Here is a 22,049-nt window from a genome sequence, read left to right as displayed (position 1 = left end):
GCTTTTAGCTGATAGTCATATTCAAGCCGGATTCATTTGCTATTAAAAAATTAGTTTATAATTAATTAATTAGAGAAACAGATATTACAAATGCAGGGGCCGAAGACAAATAATATAATATTTATTATTGACATAATTTGACAAATGGCAGGTTGACTGATAGACTATTCTGATTGACATATTTCTTTCTTCGACTTTCCAATGATACCCCTGATTGTCAGAGATTTATCCCTGTTGTCTTTTTTTTTCCATATACTAGTGAACTAGCTATGGAAAAGATTCGCCGACTGACAGACATCTGCCCCTTAGACCGTACTTCCCCCTCCACTACATATGAGTAAGGGGTAAAACATATGATTACCCAATTCGGCAATCAATGTCGGTGTAAATAGCGATCTCAAATATGTTTATGCGCAAGTATGTGCAAGCCTAAAAAGTGTTGCCTAAACCAGCAACCAGTTCGCCGATATGCTGCGAATCTGGCATGCTCCATGCACCGAACGCCAATCTACTGTCAGAATCCCAACGGCTACTGAAACTAGCTATATTTCATTAATGAGGAAGCTGTGCCTCCAGTCGTTCGTCGCAAACCAAACAATTTGCCAGAAATCTGAAAACAAAAATATTTCGATACCTTGGCCTCAGAAGAGGCCGTGTTTCTGACTGCTGCACTACAGCTCTCTTAAATAATAGTGTTTTAGACATCTGTGTTACAGTTGAGGCGTCTGAATCATAACAAACCAAAATCCGCAATCGGCATTATGCAGGGTGCTACCTTAAATCCCGTCTTGGTAAACAGTCTCCCGTATATCGGGCTCATTCTTGACATATACGGCGGGCCTGCTAACGGCCAAACACCGGGCCCATGTGGCGAGCGCCAAGTCGGCCAACTCGGCAAACTCGGGCATTTTGTGGCTCTGTCACTAACATTTATAGAAACAAATAGAAACCCACGTAATGTATCCGCTATAGCACTCCTTCTAGCGGCGCCTAATCTCGCCTGTTTCAAGATCTCACACAAACAAAGTATATGAAACAACTACAGTTCTAAGCCTCGAGACTGTCTCACTCCTACGGTCCTGTTGGCCTCCGGCGGCTGGGGCTCCGCCCCAGACCCCGCTGCTCGCTTCGCTCGTTCGTCGGGGGAGACAGCCACTTAGAGCCACTAGACCCCATTCTCGCGAAGCGAGCAACCAGGGTCTGGGGCGGAGCCCCAGCCGCCGGAGGCACACCCACCCCGCCACGGTCACATGACCTACCCCTGGAATTACCCAAAGTTACAATAATAGGTGGAATAATTAATTACAGGTAGATATGCTATGGTAAGACTTGTCGGTCCTGATTTATGTAAAGAGTAGGGGGTCGGGGTGCTGATTACTGGAGGTTTACAAACAGCCCACCATCTACGAGGATTTGCGACCCTGTTACGTACTTGGAGAGGTCGGATGCGAGGAACACCGCGGGGCCCGCTAGGTCGGACGGTTCTCCTAGTCGGCCGAGTGGTATTCTTTTGTTGAAGTAGTCTCGTTTGGATTGGTCTTTGAGGTCGTCTTTGTTGATGTCGGTCTCGATGGTTCCTGGTAGTAGAGCGTTGCATCGGATATTGTACTTTCCTAGAGCCACTGCTGTAGACTGCATCAGGGAGAGCACACCTGCTTTGGTAGTAGTATAGTGGGTTTGAAATTCTCCGCCGACAAGTGCTGAAATGGACGAAATGCCTATAATAGAGCCTCCGGTGCCCTGGAGTTTCATTTGGTTAGCCGCAGCCTGTGTTGAAAAGAAAGCGCCGTCCAGATTCGTCTTCACCGTTCGGTAGTATACTTCCTCAGGCATTGTTGTGAACTCATGAAACGGGCAGATTCCCGCATTCGAAACAAAGACGTCAAGTTTGCCAAATTCATCTACAGCTTTTGCAACTAATGCCTTGCCGGTGGCTGGATCTCCAATATCTCCAGGAACCGAGCTGTATACGGGCTCTGTCGTGTTGGGGAACAATTGTTTAATCTCATTACCCAGGCTTATAGCTCGACTTGTTTCCTGCTCGTTGGGATAGTAGTTAATGACAACTTTGGCGCCATTTTTGGCGAATTCAAGGGCAATTGCTCGCCCGATGCCAGATGATCCACCGGTGATAGCCGCTACTTTGTTAGCTAGCAGTCCGGACATTGTTTCTATTATGTGGTCAATTGCTATTCAAGGCCTACTCTAAGAAATCAGAAGATGTAGCCACTTGGGTCTCCAGTTCAGTAAACACTTGGAAATCCTCTGAATGAATTGGGCTTGTGGTTTGTAAGAGCATTATTCAGTAGATATATATTTCGTGCAGCATGCCCCCCACTTGCCCCACCTTTTCACCGGTCGGTGCTTTGATGCGCCGATGTTGACCCAGCGTATTTATTCAACTTTTCACTTCACAATTTAATTAGGAACTACTTTCCTGGATATATTTTGATATTTTATAGTCCTCTCATTACAGCTGTTTCTGGACCAATTTAACAGTGTGTCATATTTGACAATTGGTTTGTTCTGGCCGGAGAGATCGTCTAGATCTTGCCGTGCTTGGAGGGTCGTCGTCTCACTTTCGGATGTTTACTGGTTGGGAGTCTCTTCCTGAATCCGTTCTCCTGCGAAGCAGGAGCAACCAGGGTCTGGGGCGGAGCCCCAGCCGCCGGAGGCAGCACCCCACCGCTGGGTATTTGTGTCCGAAGAAAAGCCAGAATGGTCGGACAACGGAGCTTTTAAGTAGTAGAGGGTAACTCGATATTTCAGTGAATTTCAATTCTCGACTGGGTAATATTTATATAAAAACAGTTGAATTGAGGGTGTGGTTCGCTGGTTGCTAATTATAACCATGGTCAGTTGGGCCGATCACAGTCAGGGGTAAATATGCGCGATTATTGCAGCTCAGGTTACTACCAGCTGCAGCCTGCAAGTAAGCGGAGAAGGGATCAGTTGCAGCCGGACAATAGCGATGCAATTTAGACTTCGGACCAGCAAAATTACGCGCTTGCTATGAATCGGACTTGTGGATAGTGAGCGATTTCAAGGGATCTTATACAAAGAAACCAGTTGGTTATCTCTCTCACTCAAAAGGCATTTGTGGATATTTCACAGACTGGCTACGGTATTCGGGATATTTGTCAGATCCTGTTTAGTGACCAGTGAGATTGGGATTGCATTAGATCAGATCTCGCGTTAGCGGGAATCTTAGACCTTGCTCAGGGTCAATATTGGTTGGAAAACTCAATTTTACGATCCGGAGAGTAAAGCATGGATACGGAAGAAACTACTCTTCTACTGCCTAGGTTTCAGCCTTCGGCTTTAGACTCGATTCCTATTTACAACATAGTACTGGATATTTATGATCTGATTAGCGCCAGAGTCGATACCGCTTTGAAATATGACCAGTTAAGGTCTCCTCAAGTCCATTCATTCTTAATAAAGCCTCTGGTGGCTGATTTAAGAGACGGATTATGTGCGGGAACTTTGTATGGGCTTATGGCCAATAGCATCCAGTTTACCAAGGAAAGTAGTTCATATGCTGCAATGGCGGGGGTCATGGCTACTAGAGCTATGATCTGTGAAATCGTGGCTATAAAACTTCTGAAAGATTTTGATGAGGATGATTTGATGAATGCATTAACTTATGATTTCTATCCTTTGGCAAGAGGGATGCCCGAGAATTCATCGACGTCCCAGTCGACACAGTCACAATTGATCCCCCGTTGGCAGCGGCTGTCAACTCTTGAACTGGCTATCAAGGCAGAAGCCAAACGGTTTCTGGCTCATCCTGTTGTGATTCAAGTTTTGGAAGAAATATGGAACGGATCAATCATGTTTCAAACATCGATGCATAAACTCCATCGAGTCAAGTTTGCTAATGAAGAAGAGGTACTGGCGTCTCAATTTGGTCGCCGAGGAGCTGGAATTAGATATAACTATAGCGATGCAAGTATATTAAAGCTTTCGCGGCTGAGAGTTCCACGGTACCGGCATTTGCTCAATCTTGCTTCGTTTTGCGTGCTTTTGGGGCTATATCTTATGGTGCTATCATCACATTCAATGAAAATTTCAACACAAGAGATAGTGTTTGCTCTGTGGAGTCTAGGGTTTATTCTAGATGAAATAGTTGGGTTTACCGATGTGGGCTTTACTCTATATATATTGTCTCTATGGAACCTATTTGATTTGATGATCCTGCTCCAGCTGATTGGATATGCATGTTGCAGAATCAATGCTATTCGACTGAATGCTACTGGTCAAATTGACGATGCAAAGAAGATGCTTACTCTTAGTTATGATATATTGGCGACGGTAGCTATATTCCTATTTCCTCGGCTGTTTAGCATTTTTGACAACAACGAGTCGTTCTCACGAATGGTTATAGCAGTCAGGAAGATGTCTATAGATCTGGCTATTTCATGGCTTGTCATTGTGATGCTTTCATCTGGATTCTGGATCGCATTTACGTTAGCGTTTGCGCGTAATGTTTTCAGTTCTAATCAAGTAGCGTTCGACTTGATGAGAATTTTGTTCGGTTTTACGCCTGTAGTATGGGAGAATTGGAAATACTACTCTCCAATCGGGCGTACAATCCTGTTGTTTTATTTATTCATAACCCATTTTGTTGTCATGACCCTGCTGTTTGCAGTTTTATCAAATAGTTTTTCGGAAATTGTCGCAAACTCGCGTGAGGAGCATCAGTACTTGTGTGCAGTGAATACCATTTCAATGATCAAATCAGAATCTTCAACTTTGTTCTCATATTCACCTCCTTTGAATCTTATTGAATGGCTGGTAAGACCATTCTTCTACATCTTGCCGTTGCGTCAGTTTCTTATTCTTAACCGCACACTTGTAAAGATAACCCATTTTCCTGTTCTTTATACGATTTTCATATACGAGAGATTGTATTTAAGGCTTGTCCAAATACGAGAGAAGGTTAAAAAGGACAGTCAAAATCAGTATCGTAAAAAGCAGGAAGAGCGACTGAAAGCACTTGTCACACAGTTGTCGTCAGCGGACGATGAAATTCGTAGTGGATCTGCTACCCCAAGGAAAACGAGAAAGAAAGGCAAACCCGTCAGTACCCCTGTCCCAGTGCCAGGAGCAGTGTCGCATACAGAAGCTGTCAAAAAGCATCAGTTAATGTCGAAGAAAATTTCCAAGTACGATTTATTGGATGAGGTTTTCAAGCGGCCATACAAGGGAACCATTAAGGTCCGACCAAAGAAGCCCAAGATCGATCTCGATGTGGATATAAACGATAGCATAAGCAGACCTCAGCGTAATCGTGATATGTCACGGTTGTTCCACAGCAGGGCAGGTTCATCATGGACCTCGACCAGGCCTCCTGGTACTGAAATATACTCTGATCCTGAAGATACTACGGCGCGTCCATACTATGAGTCAGATGCCATTGACGATGAAGAGTGGCCAGGGTCGTACATTCCAAATACATTTGAGAGACATCTTTCAGGTAACTCGTCGATTGTTAGAAGGTTAAATGATCGAACCTCACCATATCTCTTGCCAACCGTGCCGTCTAGTACAGTTTTGAACAAGTTTCACAATGAGGACAATTCAGCTCAAAATACTAGACGACGCCTGCCAATCACGTCAAGAGGTCGGCTTTTCTCCTCCACATCATCACTGTTCCGTCAGGACTCAACTATGTTGGGAATATCTCCAACACGGTCGACATCGTCAATACTTCGACGCGCAAACATTCATGGTGCTGTCAGAAATCGCAAATGGGGACCGGATCATGTATCAGACCATGGCAAGGTGAAACGGTCTACTAACCATGACGACGAAGACAATGATGATGATGATGATTATATTGTAGCCAAGTCAGATGCCGATGTTGAGGATGAGCCTGATCAAGACGACGAAGACGACAGGGACGATGGAGAACCAACATCTCTTGCGGCATTTAACGCCAATCCCGTCGACCTTTGGCAAATGCAAGAACAAATAATGAACCGAATAGACAGTCTTGAGGGTCTTTTCAAGAACATTGATAAGAAACTTTCTCAAATCGCATCACAAAACTAATAACCACTCCGCATTACTTAATTTATTCAAGGGCATGTATCACTCATTTATAGTATAATAGAATAGATCACATCACACGATAGGTTACTAGCTGTTAGAGTTAGCAGTTAACTTTAGGGGCCGCACTTTCAAAATTAAAATTTTGTATGATGGTGAATACTTGGTTGTTATCCTGTGAGACTATACTGTGCGCAGTGACATTGGCACAGTTGTATCTGGGCGCCGTTGGGTAATTGATTATCAGATTATCAGGTGTTGGCGATTGGGTTCTAGACCACTTAAATCAGGTAGGCAGACATGGATGGTCCCAGCTAACTTTATTAACTATCTGCAGTAAAGAAAGACAAGTAACATTAGTTAACCTGTACAGGTCAATTTGATATCCGTATCGAGCCTGAGACTCCCAAGGTAGAACTCCAATAACCAACCGTTCAGGCGGATCAGAAAAGAATAAAATCAAATAAACCACAGAAATAGTTGCGGTATTTGTTTGGTTAAGACGAATTGTTATCGAACAGAGACTAGGATATTAAATGTTGAGGGCATTTATAACGAAGCTACAAGTTGGGAAATGAACAGCAAATATCGTTCTTTAGAATGGGCTAGGACTAGTGACATGATACTATTTGAATAAAATTATTTGAGTTGGTTTCTCGGTCAACTTCAGTTTGAAACATGCCGATATTTCACTTCAATTGAAACTCTACACCCTATGTTAAGCTTCCTAAAATGGGTTTGATTGTTCAAACAGATTGGTTTAAGATTTTTGGTAGAAATAATTAGGTTTCTTAGATGGTGTCTAGAGTTGGTATGGAATCATCTCGGCGCTAATAAATTTTAGTAGAATGGCAGGTAGAGCCTAAGTGGCTTATTTTGGACGGGCACTTTTGAATCAAATGGATAGTCTTACGTTGAAGTGAAACATTGCCTAGTTTGAGCAATAGATGTATTGAAATTTATTAAAATATCGTGTGGTAGGTTACATATATCTGAGCGGAGTAACTAAAATAAAAATTAAATAGATAGATTAGGTAGTAACAGTGCTCAAAGCCAAGTACCTGTCATTATGAAGGTAGATACTAGCGGAGAACCAAACTAAAAATGACTCTAAATATGGATACATGTACATATAGACAATCAATTACGCAAGTTATGAGAAAAAACAAAGAAGACTCATAGTCAGTTACCACGGTTCGGCAAATGGTAAAAATTTCGGTATATTTGATTCATTTCTTGCGTGCGTTTCAAAGGACACAAAAAGATAGGCCGGGAAGATCGATCATAGTCGATCTTTATGCAACGCAGATATGTGCCGTTTGCAGTAAGAGCAGTGCTGAAGAGATCAGCAAATCTCTTGTACCATGTATGATAAGGGCACGGGTCTAACCAGAGGTGGGAGTTCAGTGGAATATCAGTACATGGAGAAAAAAGTCGACCAAGACAGGCAGGCGTTGGCCAGGCGTTGACAACGGGTTATAACAGAAACTAACCTGGCAAAAAGATTGATGCGATTAGATCAGGTCGTTTTAAAGATTATCAGTCGTGATAAAACAAATTATAGGCCAAGTCTAAACCGTTTTTTTGACTCTGTTGATGGCGGACAACATACGCTGCTGCTGCTGCTGCTGCTGCGCTGCTGCTTCAGCTGACTTGGGACAGACGTTGTCCAAGCCGACTCTTTCCTCAATTGGCCTACGATGAAGTAGTGACAAACCATTACACCAAGGAATTCGAAGATCGCATCTCAAAATAAAAAAAATCCAGAATCCAGAATGGCGAGTCCAGAATCCTGAATATGGGGCCAGATTCATCATTGTCGAGATCGGCACCGCCTGCAGAAGTGCTCTAAACAAGCGTGACACACTCGGGAACTATAAACAAATAAACTAGCTTCCAGTAGTAATAGGGGAAGAGAAATAAACTATCAACATGAGAAAGGCCAGCCGAAACCACACAGCACAAAATCCCCCAAGAGAACCCCGCTCCCTGTCTTTAAAACCAGATTCGTAACATGAAACTACGAGACGAGAGAGGCGATGCCTGCAGATAGTGACTGTACATTACACAATAAGCAGATGAAAAGAGAGACAGGCCAGAGGATTAATGCTGTGCTCGGTAGACCAAATAGGAAGCAGCGTGAGCGGCAGGAAGCATATCAGTAAAGTTAATTTAATAGCAGGGTCAAACTAAAATTAGGTTATTTGACATAGATCGACGAACCAGACTAGTAGCTGCTGCCTGCTGGTCATACAAGAGCTAAGTAATACCAACACCACTTGGCACGGAGCAGAACAAGTGCAAAAAACGCGAACAAATTCGAGAGCCAAGTCCGACCGAGCCGCCATAAAACCCCACAATATCGTGGGGGTACACCAGAGTAAACAGACCAGTAACGGTCATCGCATATGCACTACCCCCATGTCCCCCTGCTCCATCTTTTTCTGGTGACTGTTAGGGGGATGGGGGTGTGCCTCCGGCGGCTGGGGCGCTGCCCCAGACCCCGTTGTGCTCCGCTTCGCGGAGCGGCGAGGGGTTTGGTATGAAAATTGGGGATCTGGGAGGAAGAGAGAGTGAGAAGGTGAGCGAGTGGGCAAGCAGGGACCACTGGCAGTCCGCCAGATGGCCCAGTGGGCAGACAGGCACCAGCCTGAAAGTATAAATCCCAGAACGGCAGGGATGGGCTGTCTGCGGGCCATCTGTCTATCGGCCATTCAAAAGAGGCAAGGCCTCAATAATCTGGCATATAATAAGATATTATTAAGAGTTACGGCGTCCATGCAGATGCATTAGTCCCAACCGCCCGGCGGGGGGAGGGGGGGGGCTGCCTCCGGCGGCTGGGGCTCTGCCCCAGACCCCGTGGCTCCTCTCGCTTCGCTCGAGTCGTTGAGTCGGGAAAACCACAAAAAACTCCTGCGAAGCAGGAGCAACCCGGGTCTGGGGCGGAGCCCCAGCCGCCGGAGGCAGCACCCCCCGGCCCAAGTGGCCCCCCAGCCGGTGAGGACGGGGTTCGACCCCCTGGTGACCGGCCGGGGGGTGCAGGTGAGCAGATGGTGATGCTTCGATGCTCGACAGAGAATCGGCTTGTTCCAGCGCCGTGCGTTAGATGGGATATCTGCTTACAGTATCTACATATAATATCCTGCACACCGGACGACCAGGGTAGGGTGACCGGGACAGAAGCAGTAGTAGCGGCAACAGCAGCAGCAGGCCAACCGTTCTGGTACCACCCGTTTCCAGCGACCGGCAGCAGCAGGCCAGCTGGTTTAGCTTAGCGGCCCCAGCACCAGCCTAGCAGCACCAGCCGGCAGGCAGCCTGAATCCCAGCGGCATCAGCAGCGGCACCAGCAGCAGCATCCCCATCGGCCAACAGCAGCAGCAACTGTCCCAGCGGCATCAGCCAGAATCAGCAGCGGCAGCACCAGAACCAGCAGCACCAGCAGCAGCAGCAGGAGCAGCTCCAGATGTACTAGTAGGGTAGCGTCAGTTGACGAACATCACACACGCACACGCATTTGTACTTTCTTTCAAAGCCAGTTTGACATTTTTTTTCCCGTTACTTGTTTCTTGAGTGGATTGCTTGATTTTTCGTCGGTTTTGTTATCGGATTTGGTGCCTCTGGACATCCCCGCCATACTGGAGCCCCGTCCGTACAAATTGGCCAGTTGGATCTGAGCAGGAACCAGGTGCCTTTTACACCCCGAGCATAACCCTCTCGCAGTAAACAACAAAACTTGCCGAGCCCGTGAAATTTATCTAAGCAGCAACTGTTTCTGGTCTTTTGGTAAGCACAGTTTGTGTTCTATATTTCTCTCAACAAACTCGTTTATTTTTACCATTCTGTTATTGTAAGTGCTAATTCATTTCGTCTGGGACTTACTTCACCTGGTTCAACGGAGATAATGGCCTGGAGTAGCTTCTCCATGCTGCTGCTGCTTCTATTACTGATACATGACTGGTTTATGTACATCTGACGACCTATCTCCAGCAACCATCGTGTCTTTCTGTTAGCTTTATTACATTTATGAAACGAGTTATCTCAATCATTATTGGCTTTTTGTAGTTTTGGGTCATTTGGACTAACAAACTCTAGCAGCCCGCCTGATTCACGTCACAACACCTGACCAGTCAGCCCGATAGTCAGCAGTTTCGCAACTGGTACTCAGCTCCGTCAATAGACGACTGACTGTCGATATTCTGTTGATATTTCGTTGATATTTGGAGTGGAAATTTAGTCCACAGCGAACGAATCGAATCCTTTTTGGCACACTCTCTGATCTGGTCACTCGCGGAACTCACGACAGCTTCACAACATGGACTTCAACCGAACCGGCATGACATTCAACGGCATGGCTGGCGCTGGCAACAACCAAGGCCAGGCCCAAGCCCCGGGCCAGTCGTCTAACACCACCCAGCCCGGTATGGTCCCTGGCGTCGCTGCTACCAACCAGAACTGGCAGCAGCGGGACAAAGTCACCTCGGACGAGCGAAAGCAGCTCATTTACATGCTGTAAGTACGGTGGTAGGGGGTATGCCTCCGGCGGCTGGGGCTCCGCCCCAGACCCCGCTGCTCCTCTCGCTGCGCTCGAGTCGGGCGTTGGGGGTCCCCTGTGGGGTTTTTTGGGGTGGTGGTGAAGGTACTAACTGAGTGCAGGGTGACGGTGATACGCGAGCTCGATCCCGAGTATCCACAGGACAAGATGGTCGAAATGGCCAAGAACTTCGAGAACACGATATTCCAGCAGTCGCAGACAAAGGTAGGTCAACTAGCTCGCGGGCCCCTCGAAGCCCGACTCGAGCGTAGCGAGAGGAGCAGCGGGGTCTGGGGCGCAGCCCCAGCCGCCGGAGGCATGTCCCGACCCCTCAGAACCTATCACTAACAGTTCGTAGGTCGATTACCTGAACAAGTGCCGACACAAGATCCTGATGATTAAGGGTGCTTCACAGAAACAACAGCAGCAGCAGCAACAGCAACAACAACAGCAGCAGCAACAGCAGCAACAGCCGAACCAGAGCCAGATGGACCCGAGTGGGCTGCTGGGGATGCTGCCGAACCAGGGTGCCGCGAGTAGCCAGTTTATGAGCGGGGCCGGTGGTGCTGGCGCGAATGCTGGTGCTGGTGCGAACGATACTAATAATTTCAATATTCAGATGATGCGGAATGCTGCTGCTACCGCTGGTGGAGGTGCTGGTGCCGGTGCTACGGGCATGGAAATGACTCCGCAAATGCAGGCTGCTTTTAAACAGTTTATTCAGCAACAACAGCAACAACAACAGCAGCAGCAGCAGCAACAGCAGAATCAGGGTCAGAACCAGGGTCAGAACCCGACGGCACAGCAGCTTCAACAACAGTTTCAGCAACAACAGCAGCAGAAAAATGGACAGTTTCAACAGCACAAACTGCAGGGACAGGTTCAGAATGCGCTTAATAGCGGAGCCAATGTCAACTCAGCAGCTGCTCAGCGGACTCAGCAGCAACAGCAGCAGTTTTTCCGCCAGCAACAGCAGTATAATCAACAGCAGCAACAACAACAGCAACAACAGCAGCAACAGGGTCAAGGTCAGCAGCAGCAACAGCCTCAACAACAACAGCAGCTTCAGAATATGTATCAGACTTTGCGAGGAGCTAATGGTGGAGGTCCAGGTCAGGTACAAGGTCAAGTGCCCCAGAACCAGAATCAGGGTCAATTACCAACTACCACAGGTCCTGGTGCTAATCCATTAGCCATGACTCGAGAACAGCAGTTTCAGTTTCTGGCGATGCAAAGACAGCAGCAACAACAACAGCAGCAAGCCCAGGCTCAAGCTCAAGCTCAAGCTCAAGCTCAACAGAATCAGAATCTCAATAGATCTCCACAGGTAAATATTGGCAATGGTCAGACTGTGAACCCAATGACTCAGCAAAATATCGCTGGAGCTGCTAGTGCTGGTGCTGGAATTCCTGGGGCGGGTTTAGGAGTTAACGGTGGTGGTGGTGCTGCTACTGGAGTTGCACCAAATACAGGAGCTCCTCCTAATGCTGTGAATGCAGCTGCTATTCTAGGACCCAATGCCATGAAAACTGCTGAAATCCCACAAGCTCTCTTAAATCGGATTCCTGGGTTGCCTCCAAATGTCAATACTTGGTTACAGATTACAGAACTGCTACGGAATGGACAATTGCCAAAGAGTATCATGCCCGAGATTCGATATGTTCATGGAATGCATCAGAAATGGCTGATTCATGTCAAGAACAAGCAATTACAGGCACAAGCTGCTGCTGCTAATGGAGGTGCTGGTGCTGGTCCAGCGGGACAGAGACAGATTCCTGGTGCCACGACCACGGGAGTTCCTAGTGGTACTGGTCTTGGAGCCACTGCGGCTAATGGAAACCCTGCAGCAGCCGGTGCTGGTGGTCAAATGGGACTTGGTGCAAATCAACAGTTGTCTACAGCAGATGCTATGATGAGCCAGTTGGGACAATTAAACCGCAATTATCCAGGACAGCCCAGTTCTCAGACGTTGGGAATGCAAAATCCTGCTAATGCTGCTGCAGTAGCAGCTAATCAAGCCCAGCTTCGCAAGACTGAATTACAACAGCAACAACTTCTACAAACTCAACCACAACAGAATCAGGGTCAACAACAGCAACAGCAACAAGCCCAGCAACAACAGCCATCTCTTCAGCAACAGCAGTACTTTTTGGCTGCTCAAGCCCAAGCAAGAGCTGCTAGAGCTAAGAACTCGGTCGCGTCAAATGTGACTAATGCTGCTAAACCAGCAATGATTAATGCCCAACAATCTCCTAATCAAATGTTTGCTAACCTTCCAAAGGCTGCAGGTGCTGCTACCAGCAGTGGTCCAGGCGGCTCTGTGGGCTCTGTTGCAGGATCTGGTGCAACTGGTGCTGGTAACCAGTTTCAACAATGGGATCCTAATAATGCCAATTTCAATCGACCACAGGTATCTCCTCAGATGACTCAAATGTCTCCACAGCAACATCAACAACAGTTGTTTCAAAATCAACTGGACTTTTCTGGTGGTGCTGCTGGAGTGGGTAATAATGCAGGAGGTGCTACTGGTGTAGCTGGAACTGTAGTACCCAATGCACCTGCTCCAGTTCTTGGTCCAGGAGTCGCACCTGGATTGGCGGTAGCAGGTGGTGCTACGGGAGCACCTCAACAACGAGCGCAAATGCCTCAACAGCGAGATGCCGACCGAATGAAACTGCGACAGATTTTTGAAGAAGCAGCTAATATTCCCATTCGACTACAGAATTTCACTGACACATTGTCTGCTGAAGAGAAACGCCAAGTAGCTGAGCAGATTAAACTTATGATTCATATGTACCAGAAGATTGACCAGTTGGTGCCACTGTTCTATTTCATAACCAAGAACGAGAATGCCACGAGAAGGCTGATTCAACTCAAGTTTATGTATAAAGAGCAGATGGAAGCGTTACAAAAGGGTATCTACATGACGAGTCCACAGATTCTGGAAAAGACCAAACTCGAAATTAACCGATACTTTTTCTTTGTTCGTGACAATTTACAGAACCCTCAAAGACAGCAAGGACTGGCTCAACGACAGCAGCAACAGCAGCAGCAACAACAACAACAACAACAACAGCAGCAGCAACAACAACAGCAACAGCAGCATCAGCAACAACAACAGCAACTTCAGAAAGGGCTTATTCCAGGGCAAATTGGTACTCAATTGCCTGGTCAAGTGCAAGCTCCAGGTGCAGGTGCTGGTGGTGCTGGCGCAGGTGGTCTTATGAACCAGATTCCTGGACAAGCCAACGCAAGTGCAGCAGCCAATTCAATGGATCCACAACAAATGTTTGTTGCTCAGAACTTTGGTGGTTCTATGAACGCAAATCTCCAGCAGCAACTTCCACAGCAGTCTGTTGATGTTAACCAGTTTGCTCAAGGTAATCTTATGAACCAACAGAACAACCTTGGTCCAGCCGGTTTGCAGCAGCAACAGCATCTACAGCCACAACTCCAGCAACAACAACAACAACAGCATTCATTCGTGAACCAACCAGTTAATCAGTCACCACAAATGACCAAAAAGGAACTTGCAGCAGCAGCTAGAAAGAAGCAAGCATCTACTGCTACAGCAGCTACCACGGGTGCCCCAGTCACAACGACGATGGGACCCACTGGACCAGGTGCTGCTGTTGCTGGTGCCAATGCTGGCAATTATCAAGCTCCTGGGGCTGTTCATACCCCATCTGGCGTTCCTGCTTATGTTAAACCTGGTCTTACTCAAGACCAACTCAAACTACCTGGACCAGGTCGGAAGAGAAAGCTACCACCCGGCAGTTCACAAACAACTGCTCTGTCACCAGAAGAGGTCAAGAGTGGAAACACGCCCAAACTATCACCAGCTAGTCTTCCTCGAGGACGGTCATCATCAACTGGTGAACCATCACTGAAAAAGGAGAAACTAGATCCTAATAGTTTGACACCTCAGCAGAAGAATGCACTTAAAGCCATGCAAAAGAAGAAAGAGCTTGCTGATTCGGATCCTGTGGCATATTTCCTGACATCTCTTGGCGAAGTTCTCGATATTCCCGAAGAAGATGTTGTGAATGGCATTTCCAAGAGTCAAAACGGTGGTACCACACCTTCTGGTACTGGTGTTTCTGCTACGGGACCTAATAATGGACCTGGTTCTAATGAGATGAAAAAGTTGCCAACCTATCTTGGCCGAACATCGACATCTGGGCCATCTGGAGGAGCTGGTGGTGGAGTGACTCCCAACGCACTTTTACGAACACCGCTGCCATTTTCAGCTGCCAAAACACCTGGAGCAGTTGCTGGAGGGTCTGGGCTTACTGGTGGTAGTACTATCAAGCCAGGGTCTACTAATGACCACCTGACTGGCAGCAGCGAAAGTGGTACTCTCAAGACATCCAGTTCGCCCAACACAGGTTTGGCACCAGCATGGACAGGTAATGTGCAAGCGGTGGCCATCCGGACGGCATTTCAGTCTATTGAAGCGGTTAAAATAGGCGACATGCCGTTCCTAGCGAGTCCCAAAGAAGACAATAATAATAACACCACCGCTACGACATCGTCGTCCGACTCGAGCCACACCTCGGGAGATTCAGTCTCATCCATCGATGCCACTGCCGTCGACGAGAAAGAGCCGGTTGTACTGCCCATCGACGGTCTCGACGACGGCAAGCAGCTGAAATTCGACGGCTGGGACGACCTCTCGGGTGTCAACATCTGGGACTACGACGACGCGCTGCTCTCCCTCGGCAAAGACGACGCCACTCTGCGAAAAGAGTTCTGGACTGTTTCTACGTGATAATGTTTTACTAGTATAATTTAACGACGTTATGTAATTTTTTGTCTGTGTCGTGCCTCCGGCGGCTGGGGCGCTGCCCCAGACCCCGTGGCTCCTCTCGCTACGCTCGAGTCGGGCGTCGAGGGTGCCGGGAACCTCTTGCGAAGCAGGAGCTACGGGGTCTGGGGGAGCGCCCCAGCCGCCGGAGGCAGAGGGAGGGGGAAACTCCTGCGAAGCAGGAGCAACCAGGGTCTGGGGCGGAGCCCCAGCCGCCGGAGGCACACGGGAAGAAGAAAAATAATAAACAATAGATTAATGCAGGGTGGATGTTACGAGACGAGGAGAGACGTCGAGCTCTCGACATTGTCGACGGCGTCGAGCACAAGTCGCCAGAACTCGGTGAAGTTCATTTCCTGGGCGATCATGATGCCGTTGTCCGAGTCGGGCTCGAAAACGAGCATACCCTCTTGGGGCCCTTCTTCGACGACGTGGACTTGGTATCGGGCAAATCGCAGGTCGAGATCTGCTGCTGGCGGGTCGTTGGAGTGCTCGCTGCGTTCGGTGGAGTTGTCGCTGTAGAATGGCAGAATGGCCGCTACTGCTACTGCGTCGTGCACGGGTGGCCCGTTTTTGAATCCAAACTTCTTTTTATAGGTTCCTGCGAAGTATATCATGAGCTCATAGAGCATCTGTCGCAGCACCGAGCGTCGGTCCAGCTGCCGGCTCTTCTGTATCTGTTCTAGTATTTCATCAGTGGCTATCGCCTGGTGGGTCAGATTCAGTGGCACCAGTAGGGTTTTGGGAATTAAAGTGGTGTCCGAGAACACGATCTGGGCAGCATGGGCGTCACACCAGATGTTAAACTCGGCGAACTTGGTCCAATTGCCAAGTCCAAGACCTCCTCCCATTATTGATAACAGCCGTAAACTCGGTAACAGGTCTGGGTAGTTCATGGCTAATAAAGCTATGTTTGTTAGTGGTCCAAGAGCTGCAATTGCTAGTGTTCCAGGATATGTTTCAATGGCTTTGGCCATAGCTGCTACGGCCGTATGATCGGGTTGGGCGTCGAATGATGGCATGGGCAGAAATGCAGTGCCATCCAAACCGGATCTACCATGAATCGAGTCTGCCACATTCAATTTGCGAACTAGCGGTTTCTCTGCTCCGGGATATACGTTAACATCGAGTCTTTTGAATGCAGTGAGAATGGAAATGGCGTTGGATGTGGTATTTCCTAACGATGCATTTCCATGGACTGTCGATACTCCTACCAGGTGATACTGATCTAGTCCCGAGCCTAGTAACAGGCCAATGGCGTCATCGTGACCCGGGTCACAGTCGATCCATAGTGGAATCTTGGGCAGAATTAAACTCATTATGATCGTAGAACGGTTTTCGTCCGTTTACTTGATAGGTTTTTCTAGCCTGGAACCTCCGAATTTCGAGGTGAGTCGTCAATTCTTCTTGTCTTGCAATTACAGACACAACCCAATCAAAACCTTATAATCCGAAATTTCCAAACGTTCAGCTTTGGTATGAATCAGACAGATTGAATGTAATAACGCTTCCGGTCTTACAATCGTCAGTCGAATGTCGAATCTCCAATGTCCAATGTCCAATGTCCAATGTCGAATGGCTTAATGGATCTCACCTACTAAATTCTGAGTCAAGTTGATGATGCTAAACTTCTGTTGATCTGAAATAATGTTCCAAGTGTGGATTGCCTCTAACTCAATTCACTGTAATCAAGTCAATCAAGTCAATTAATTCAATTAATTCAACACACTATCGGTCGATTCAAGTCAATGGTTCCCCACACCAAACAAGGGACGAATAAATATTCAAAATCCAAAAAAATACAAAGAATGAATATATACAAAATGAAAAAGGCGAAACCCTAAAGATGGTTTGAAAATTTGTCTAATGACACTAAAATGTCTCGGGTTCAAGTGAAAAAAAAGTCGAGAAATTGCAATTTTGCAACTTTAGGAACTTGTCAAATCGGGCAATAAACCGTCTATAATTACTTTTTGACTTATATCTGGCATACAAAAATATACCATTCACAAACCGTCGTCGACAATAGTATTTTATTCGTTTGCTTGCTTTTAAGTTCAATCAGTAGAAAAATTCAAATGTGGTTATTTATGTTTGGTCGGAGATGGGCATGGATGGCATTTCATTGCCTGAACCTTAATTACGTACATCTCAATCTAACCAGTCTAGAAATCGCCCTCCCGCGCGCTCCATCGGTCATAAACCTGCATGAAACCGCCGCGTTTGTCGATGACGTCTATAGCTAAGTGACATACGAGCAGGGTAAAGAGCATCGCAGCAGCCCCGAGCTGGCGGGGTTGATATGCAATTATCTCTGCTGTTAACAGTGGATACAGAATGCGGTCTGTCAGCACGATACTGAACTTGGTGCATACGATTTTGCGGACGTTGATTAGTGAAGAACAGAGGGGCTTTTTTTTATAGGTTTAAACGAGCTTTTTTAGTTGGTAGTTTAAAGGGTTTGTATGACAACCGGATGGATGAATGGATAAGAAAAGAAATGTAAAAAAAAATTTCGAAAATAGCTTCCGTTTAGTAAAACTTTGTGACTCGACGATACATGTCCGGAAAATATGTATCTGGTGTACCTGCATAATCATACATGGTTTATCATGAAGTCATGCAGATCGAAACTAGACTAACCGAGGAAATCAGGGTTCAAATACGGAAATAGCCTGGGCACTTTATAGGATATACGATATATTGTAAAGTAGAGAGAGAAGGTTCCATAATTGACGCGAATATGATTCGTCTTTTACACATTGTTATATGGCATTAGTTTGTGATGCAAATACATGAACATCACATCATATAATATGAATAGCGAGTTAGAGGAAATAGCTGAAGATGACTGAAAAAAAAGATGTAGCGAGCAGTGAACATAAAGCAGAAGTAGAGGGTAACTCGTCGTTAAAGTCAGGGTCAAAATCGAAAACGTCGGGCCCCGGGCATTGTAAAGCTGTATTGAGTTCAGGTGCGACTGCAATTGCTATTGCCAAAGCTCGTGCCACAGCAAAGGCCAGGGCCAGAGCACGATCTAAGCTACGGACTAATTCTAGGTCAGTTTCCACGACCAATTTTCCAACTGATTATTATTATCATTTGTGGCCGGTGTCTTCTGTGGCTTCCAGTGTATCACATAATACAGTGTTGACAGGGGACCTTCGACCCAGCGGTGAAGCTGATAGAACAGCTGAAACTAGATCAGAGGATATATCAGACGGTATATCAGAGGGTATATCAATGGGCATCTCAGAGGGTAAATCAAAAGGTACGTCAGAAAGTTTAGCAGAAGGTAGCCTCGATACTATCGACGGTGTTGGAGAAAGAAAAGAGGAGAATCAGATTAGCAAAATCCAAGCCATGCCTGTGAGTGCAGATGCTGTAACAGGAGATAAGCCTGCTTCTACTGGATCCTCAACAAATAAAAGTGCAAAAGACCCAACCGAAATAACCAAGCTATCTTTCTCCGCTCCGGAAATGACTGCCAATTCAAAATCTACAGCAGGCCCCCGACATGCTCCTGGCTACCCCTCATACTTTGTAGAAAGGTTCGAGACCGCGTCAGCAATATCTCAACCCCCTGGGCCCAAGATGAGTATTAACTCTCAACCACTAAACAAAAGATTAATAAAGTCTAAACGAGCTGAGCTGGAATTCAATGTCGGTCCATGCTCCGAGTCATCTGCACACATTATTTGGACTGGCTACTGTAATCTCATCTCATGTTTCGTAAGACCGATTATGCTTAGGTGGTGTGGTATCAAATCGCATCAGCAGCAAGTCGCTTGGCGTGAGAAGATAGGACTATTTTCGGTTATAGTTCTCATAACATGTACAGTGGGAGTCTTCACGTTTGGATTTAATGAGATGGTATGTGGGCATAATAGTAATGTTCCCCGTATTCACTTTTCAAGCATTCCACCCGACACGGTTGTTATACATGGACGATTGTTTAATATGACCACCTTTAACCACAACCCAAAGTTTCTCCGACCAGCACCTTGGTCGTCAAACTCATTCACACTGACCGGAGTCAGTTCAATTCCAATCGACGCATCACTACTATTTCAAAATGTGAATGGTCATTGCAGACCCCATATTAAACCCTCGCGGTCTTCTCAAGTGGCCCACGATTCGGATCTCAGAGTGCCTTGGTATCTTCCCTGTAAACTTCTCACAATAAACGACAATCGAATAGTCGATTTTTATGTTCCAACTATAAGCTCGTCTGCATATAAACAACTTTCATTCATCAAGAAATACTCCCCCGAAGCTTGTCACACTTCAAAGTATTCAAGAGAGAGACTCTACGAAATGAACAGCGTTTCTGATATCTACTATACCTGGAAAGATATAGATTCTTCTCCAAGAAACATTGCCGTTCTCTTCAATGACGTTCTCGATCTAGACAGACTGAAGCTTCTGCCACCAGAAGATTGGGAGCTTTCTAAAGCACTGTCGCAATTTGTATCGCTGGACGCTAGCCAAGGACTGCCAGTTAGTGATATATCGAAATACTTCGTAGCTGATCCATCGCTGTTTAAACTAGCCAAGTGCTTAACTGAGATTGCAAAAGTAGGGGTCATTGATGTTGAGAGCGTTGGATGTATCTCTTCCCAGATTGTGCTATACGTGGCTCTGATGTTCATATTTTCCATTGTGCTAATCAAGTTCACTTTTGCCTTGTACTTTGAATGGTTTGTCTCTTGGCGTATGGGTATCAAGGGAGTTTCAAGTACATCGTGGGTATTCTGGTTTATTTGGTCGTTATTTAGAGCTAAAGAGAAAATTGGGACGGGAGAGAACAGCGGCAAGAGTGATATTTCTTTATCCAATAGCGAAAGACAGTACAGTCTCAAGAGTTCTGAAAGCAAATCAAGTTCTAGCTTATCCAATAGCTCTGTGAGCCAGACACCTATGGAAACTCGGAGTGAAAGTACAGCATTCAGTCAAATGCATATGTTTCCTTCTACTTGTGAGAGTTTGGATGATCAAATGTATGTGGTGTGTCTGGTGACGGTGTACTCGGAATCAGAAGACGGGCTCAGGTTGTCGCTTGACTCGTTGGCCAGTACTGACTATCCAGATTGCCGGAAGCTTTTATTGGTTGTCTGCGACGGACTAGTTACCGGTGCTAATAACGACCGCATGACGAGCGAGATTGCTTTATCACTGATGGAGGATGTTGCGGTTCCTTTTCATGAGGTACCGGATTTGTCGTACATTTCAGTTGGCTATGGAAAACGACGAATCAATATGGCACAGGTGCACTGCGGATACTATGCTCACGTCCCTTCTGACTCATCAAAACCAAAAAGAAGAGTACCTATGATTTGTGTGGTCAAATGTGGATTAGAAGAAGAGAGACAAACAAGCTCTAAACCGGGCAACAGAGGTAAGCGAGATTCCCAGTTAATACTAATGGGATTCTTTCAAAAGCTCTGCATGGGAGATAGAAAGACAGACCTTGAAAATGAGATTCACTACTGCATAGAACATGTATACGGGATAAACCCCCAGCTTTTCGAGGCTATTCTAATGGTTGATGCTGATACCAAGGTGTATGAAGATTCTCTAGGTCATATGGTTGCTACACTAGTGGCTGACAGCACGGTTATAGGGCTGTGTGGTGAAACCAAAATTGCCAATAAATGGGAGTCGTGGATAACAATGATTCAAGTTTTTGAGTACTTTATTTCGCATCATCTGACCAAATCGTTTGAATCTGTATTTGGTGGTGTCACTTGTTTACCGGGATGTTTTTCTATGTACCGCATCAAAGCACCTCCCAAATCTGGCCACGTTCTTTTGTTGCTTGTGAGTCCAGCAGTAGTCTCCAGATACTCGGATAATATCGTTAATACAGTACATAGGAAGAACCTGCTGTTGCTGGGGGAAGATCGTTATTTGACGACGTTGATGCTGAAAGCATTTCCTGTACACAAGCTGATCTTTGTTCCACAGGCAAAATGTAAGACAATAGTACCGTCAAAGTTCAAAGGACTCCTAGATCAACGGCGACGTTGGATCAATTCAACAATCCATAACCTTTTAGAGCTGCTTTTGGTACAGGAACTATGTGGAGTGTTTTGCTTTTCCATGCAGTTTGTAGTGTTGATAGATCTTATTGGAACAGTTACTCTACCAGCGGCACTGGTATTCACTGTCTATCTGCTCATCGCGTGTATATACCGACATCCACCGCCAGTTGTGCCTTTAATGCTTTTGGCATTGATACTGGGGATTCCAGGAGTCTTGATTTTGGTTACTGCTCATCAATGGATCTACGTTCTGTGGATGTTGATATACCTAATCTCTCTTCCAGTATGGAACTTTATTCTACCACTCAACGCGTGTAAGTTAACAGCGTGGGTCTTGCGACATAACAGAGACTAACTAGAAACAGTTTGGAAGTTTGACGACTTTACGTGGAGAAATACACAGGAGAGCGATAATGACGACTCCGAGACTGGAAAAGAAGCAAATGACCCTATTGAATCGTCGCTCGTGCAAATGGCCTCGTATTCAGAATACTGTGTGTTTAGAAATATTGGAAATATAAATTAATATGTATAATAACATAATACAAGTAGTGTGGCAATTAACAAACAAAGCAAACAAATTATAACTTAACATAACATCATAACAGAAAT

The 22,049-nt window shown here is 46.2% G+C and overlaps 5 protein-coding genes across 5 annotated transcripts; 3 read left to right on the top strand and 2 right to left on the bottom strand.

Moving 5' to 3' along the window:
- Window positions 1-1,374: 1,374 nt before the first annotated feature.
- SPS19 (Sps19p) lies at window positions 1,375-2,166 on the bottom strand (the record flags this gene model as incomplete). Its single annotated transcript, XM_018882059.1, has 1 exon — window positions 1,375-2,166. The coding sequence occupies one exon, from the start codon at window positions 2,164-2,166 to the stop codon at window positions 1,375-1,377; it is 792 nt and encodes a 263-aa protein (XP_018736475.1).
- A 1,104-nt stretch (window positions 2,167-3,270) lies between these two features.
- On the top strand, window positions 3,271-6,057 carry YVC1 (Yvc1p; the record flags this gene model as incomplete). The annotated part of the gene is made up of 1 exon (XM_018882058.1): window positions 3,271-6,057. One exon carries the CDS (start codon window positions 3,271-3,273, stop codon window positions 6,055-6,057), a length of 2,787 nt encoding a protein of 928 aa, XP_018736474.1.
- A 4,310-nt stretch (window positions 6,058-10,367) lies between these two features.
- GAL11 (Gal11p) lies at window positions 10,368-15,357 on the top strand (the record flags this gene model as incomplete). The annotated part of the gene is made up of 3 exons (XM_018882057.1): window positions 10,368-10,473; window positions 10,645-10,709; window positions 11,038-15,357. 3 exons carry the CDS (start codon window positions 10,368-10,370, stop codon window positions 15,355-15,357), a joined length of 4,491 nt encoding a protein of 1,496 aa, XP_018736473.1.
- A 308-nt stretch (window positions 15,358-15,665) lies between these two features.
- URH1 (trifunctional uridine nucleosidase/nicotinamide riboside hydrolase/nicotinic acid riboside hydrolase) lies at window positions 15,666-16,712 on the bottom strand (the record flags this gene model as incomplete). Its single annotated transcript, XM_018882055.1, has 1 exon — window positions 15,666-16,712. One exon carries the CDS (start codon window positions 16,710-16,712, stop codon window positions 15,666-15,668), a length of 1,047 nt encoding a protein of 348 aa, XP_018736472.1.
- A 1,528-nt stretch (window positions 16,713-18,240) lies between these two features.
- On the top strand, window positions 18,241-21,792 carry CHS3 (chitin synthase CHS3; the record flags this gene model as incomplete). Its single annotated transcript, XM_018882054.1, has 1 exon — window positions 18,241-21,792. One exon carries the CDS (start codon window positions 18,241-18,243, stop codon window positions 21,790-21,792), a length of 3,552 nt encoding a protein of 1,183 aa, XP_018736471.1.
- Between the last annotated feature and the right edge of the window lie 257 nt (window positions 21,793-22,049).

The sequence above is a fragment of the Sugiyamaella lignohabitans genome, chromosome D, assembly GCF_001640025.1.
Source record: "Sugiyamaella lignohabitans strain CBS 10342 chromosome D, complete sequence".
NCBI classification, from domain to species: Eukaryota; Fungi; Ascomycota; class Dipodascomycetes; order Dipodascales; family Trichomonascaceae; genus Sugiyamaella; species Sugiyamaella lignohabitans.
The sequence above is the reverse complement of the archived record's forward strand: the minus strand, read 5'-3'. Positions and strand labels throughout refer to the sequence as shown.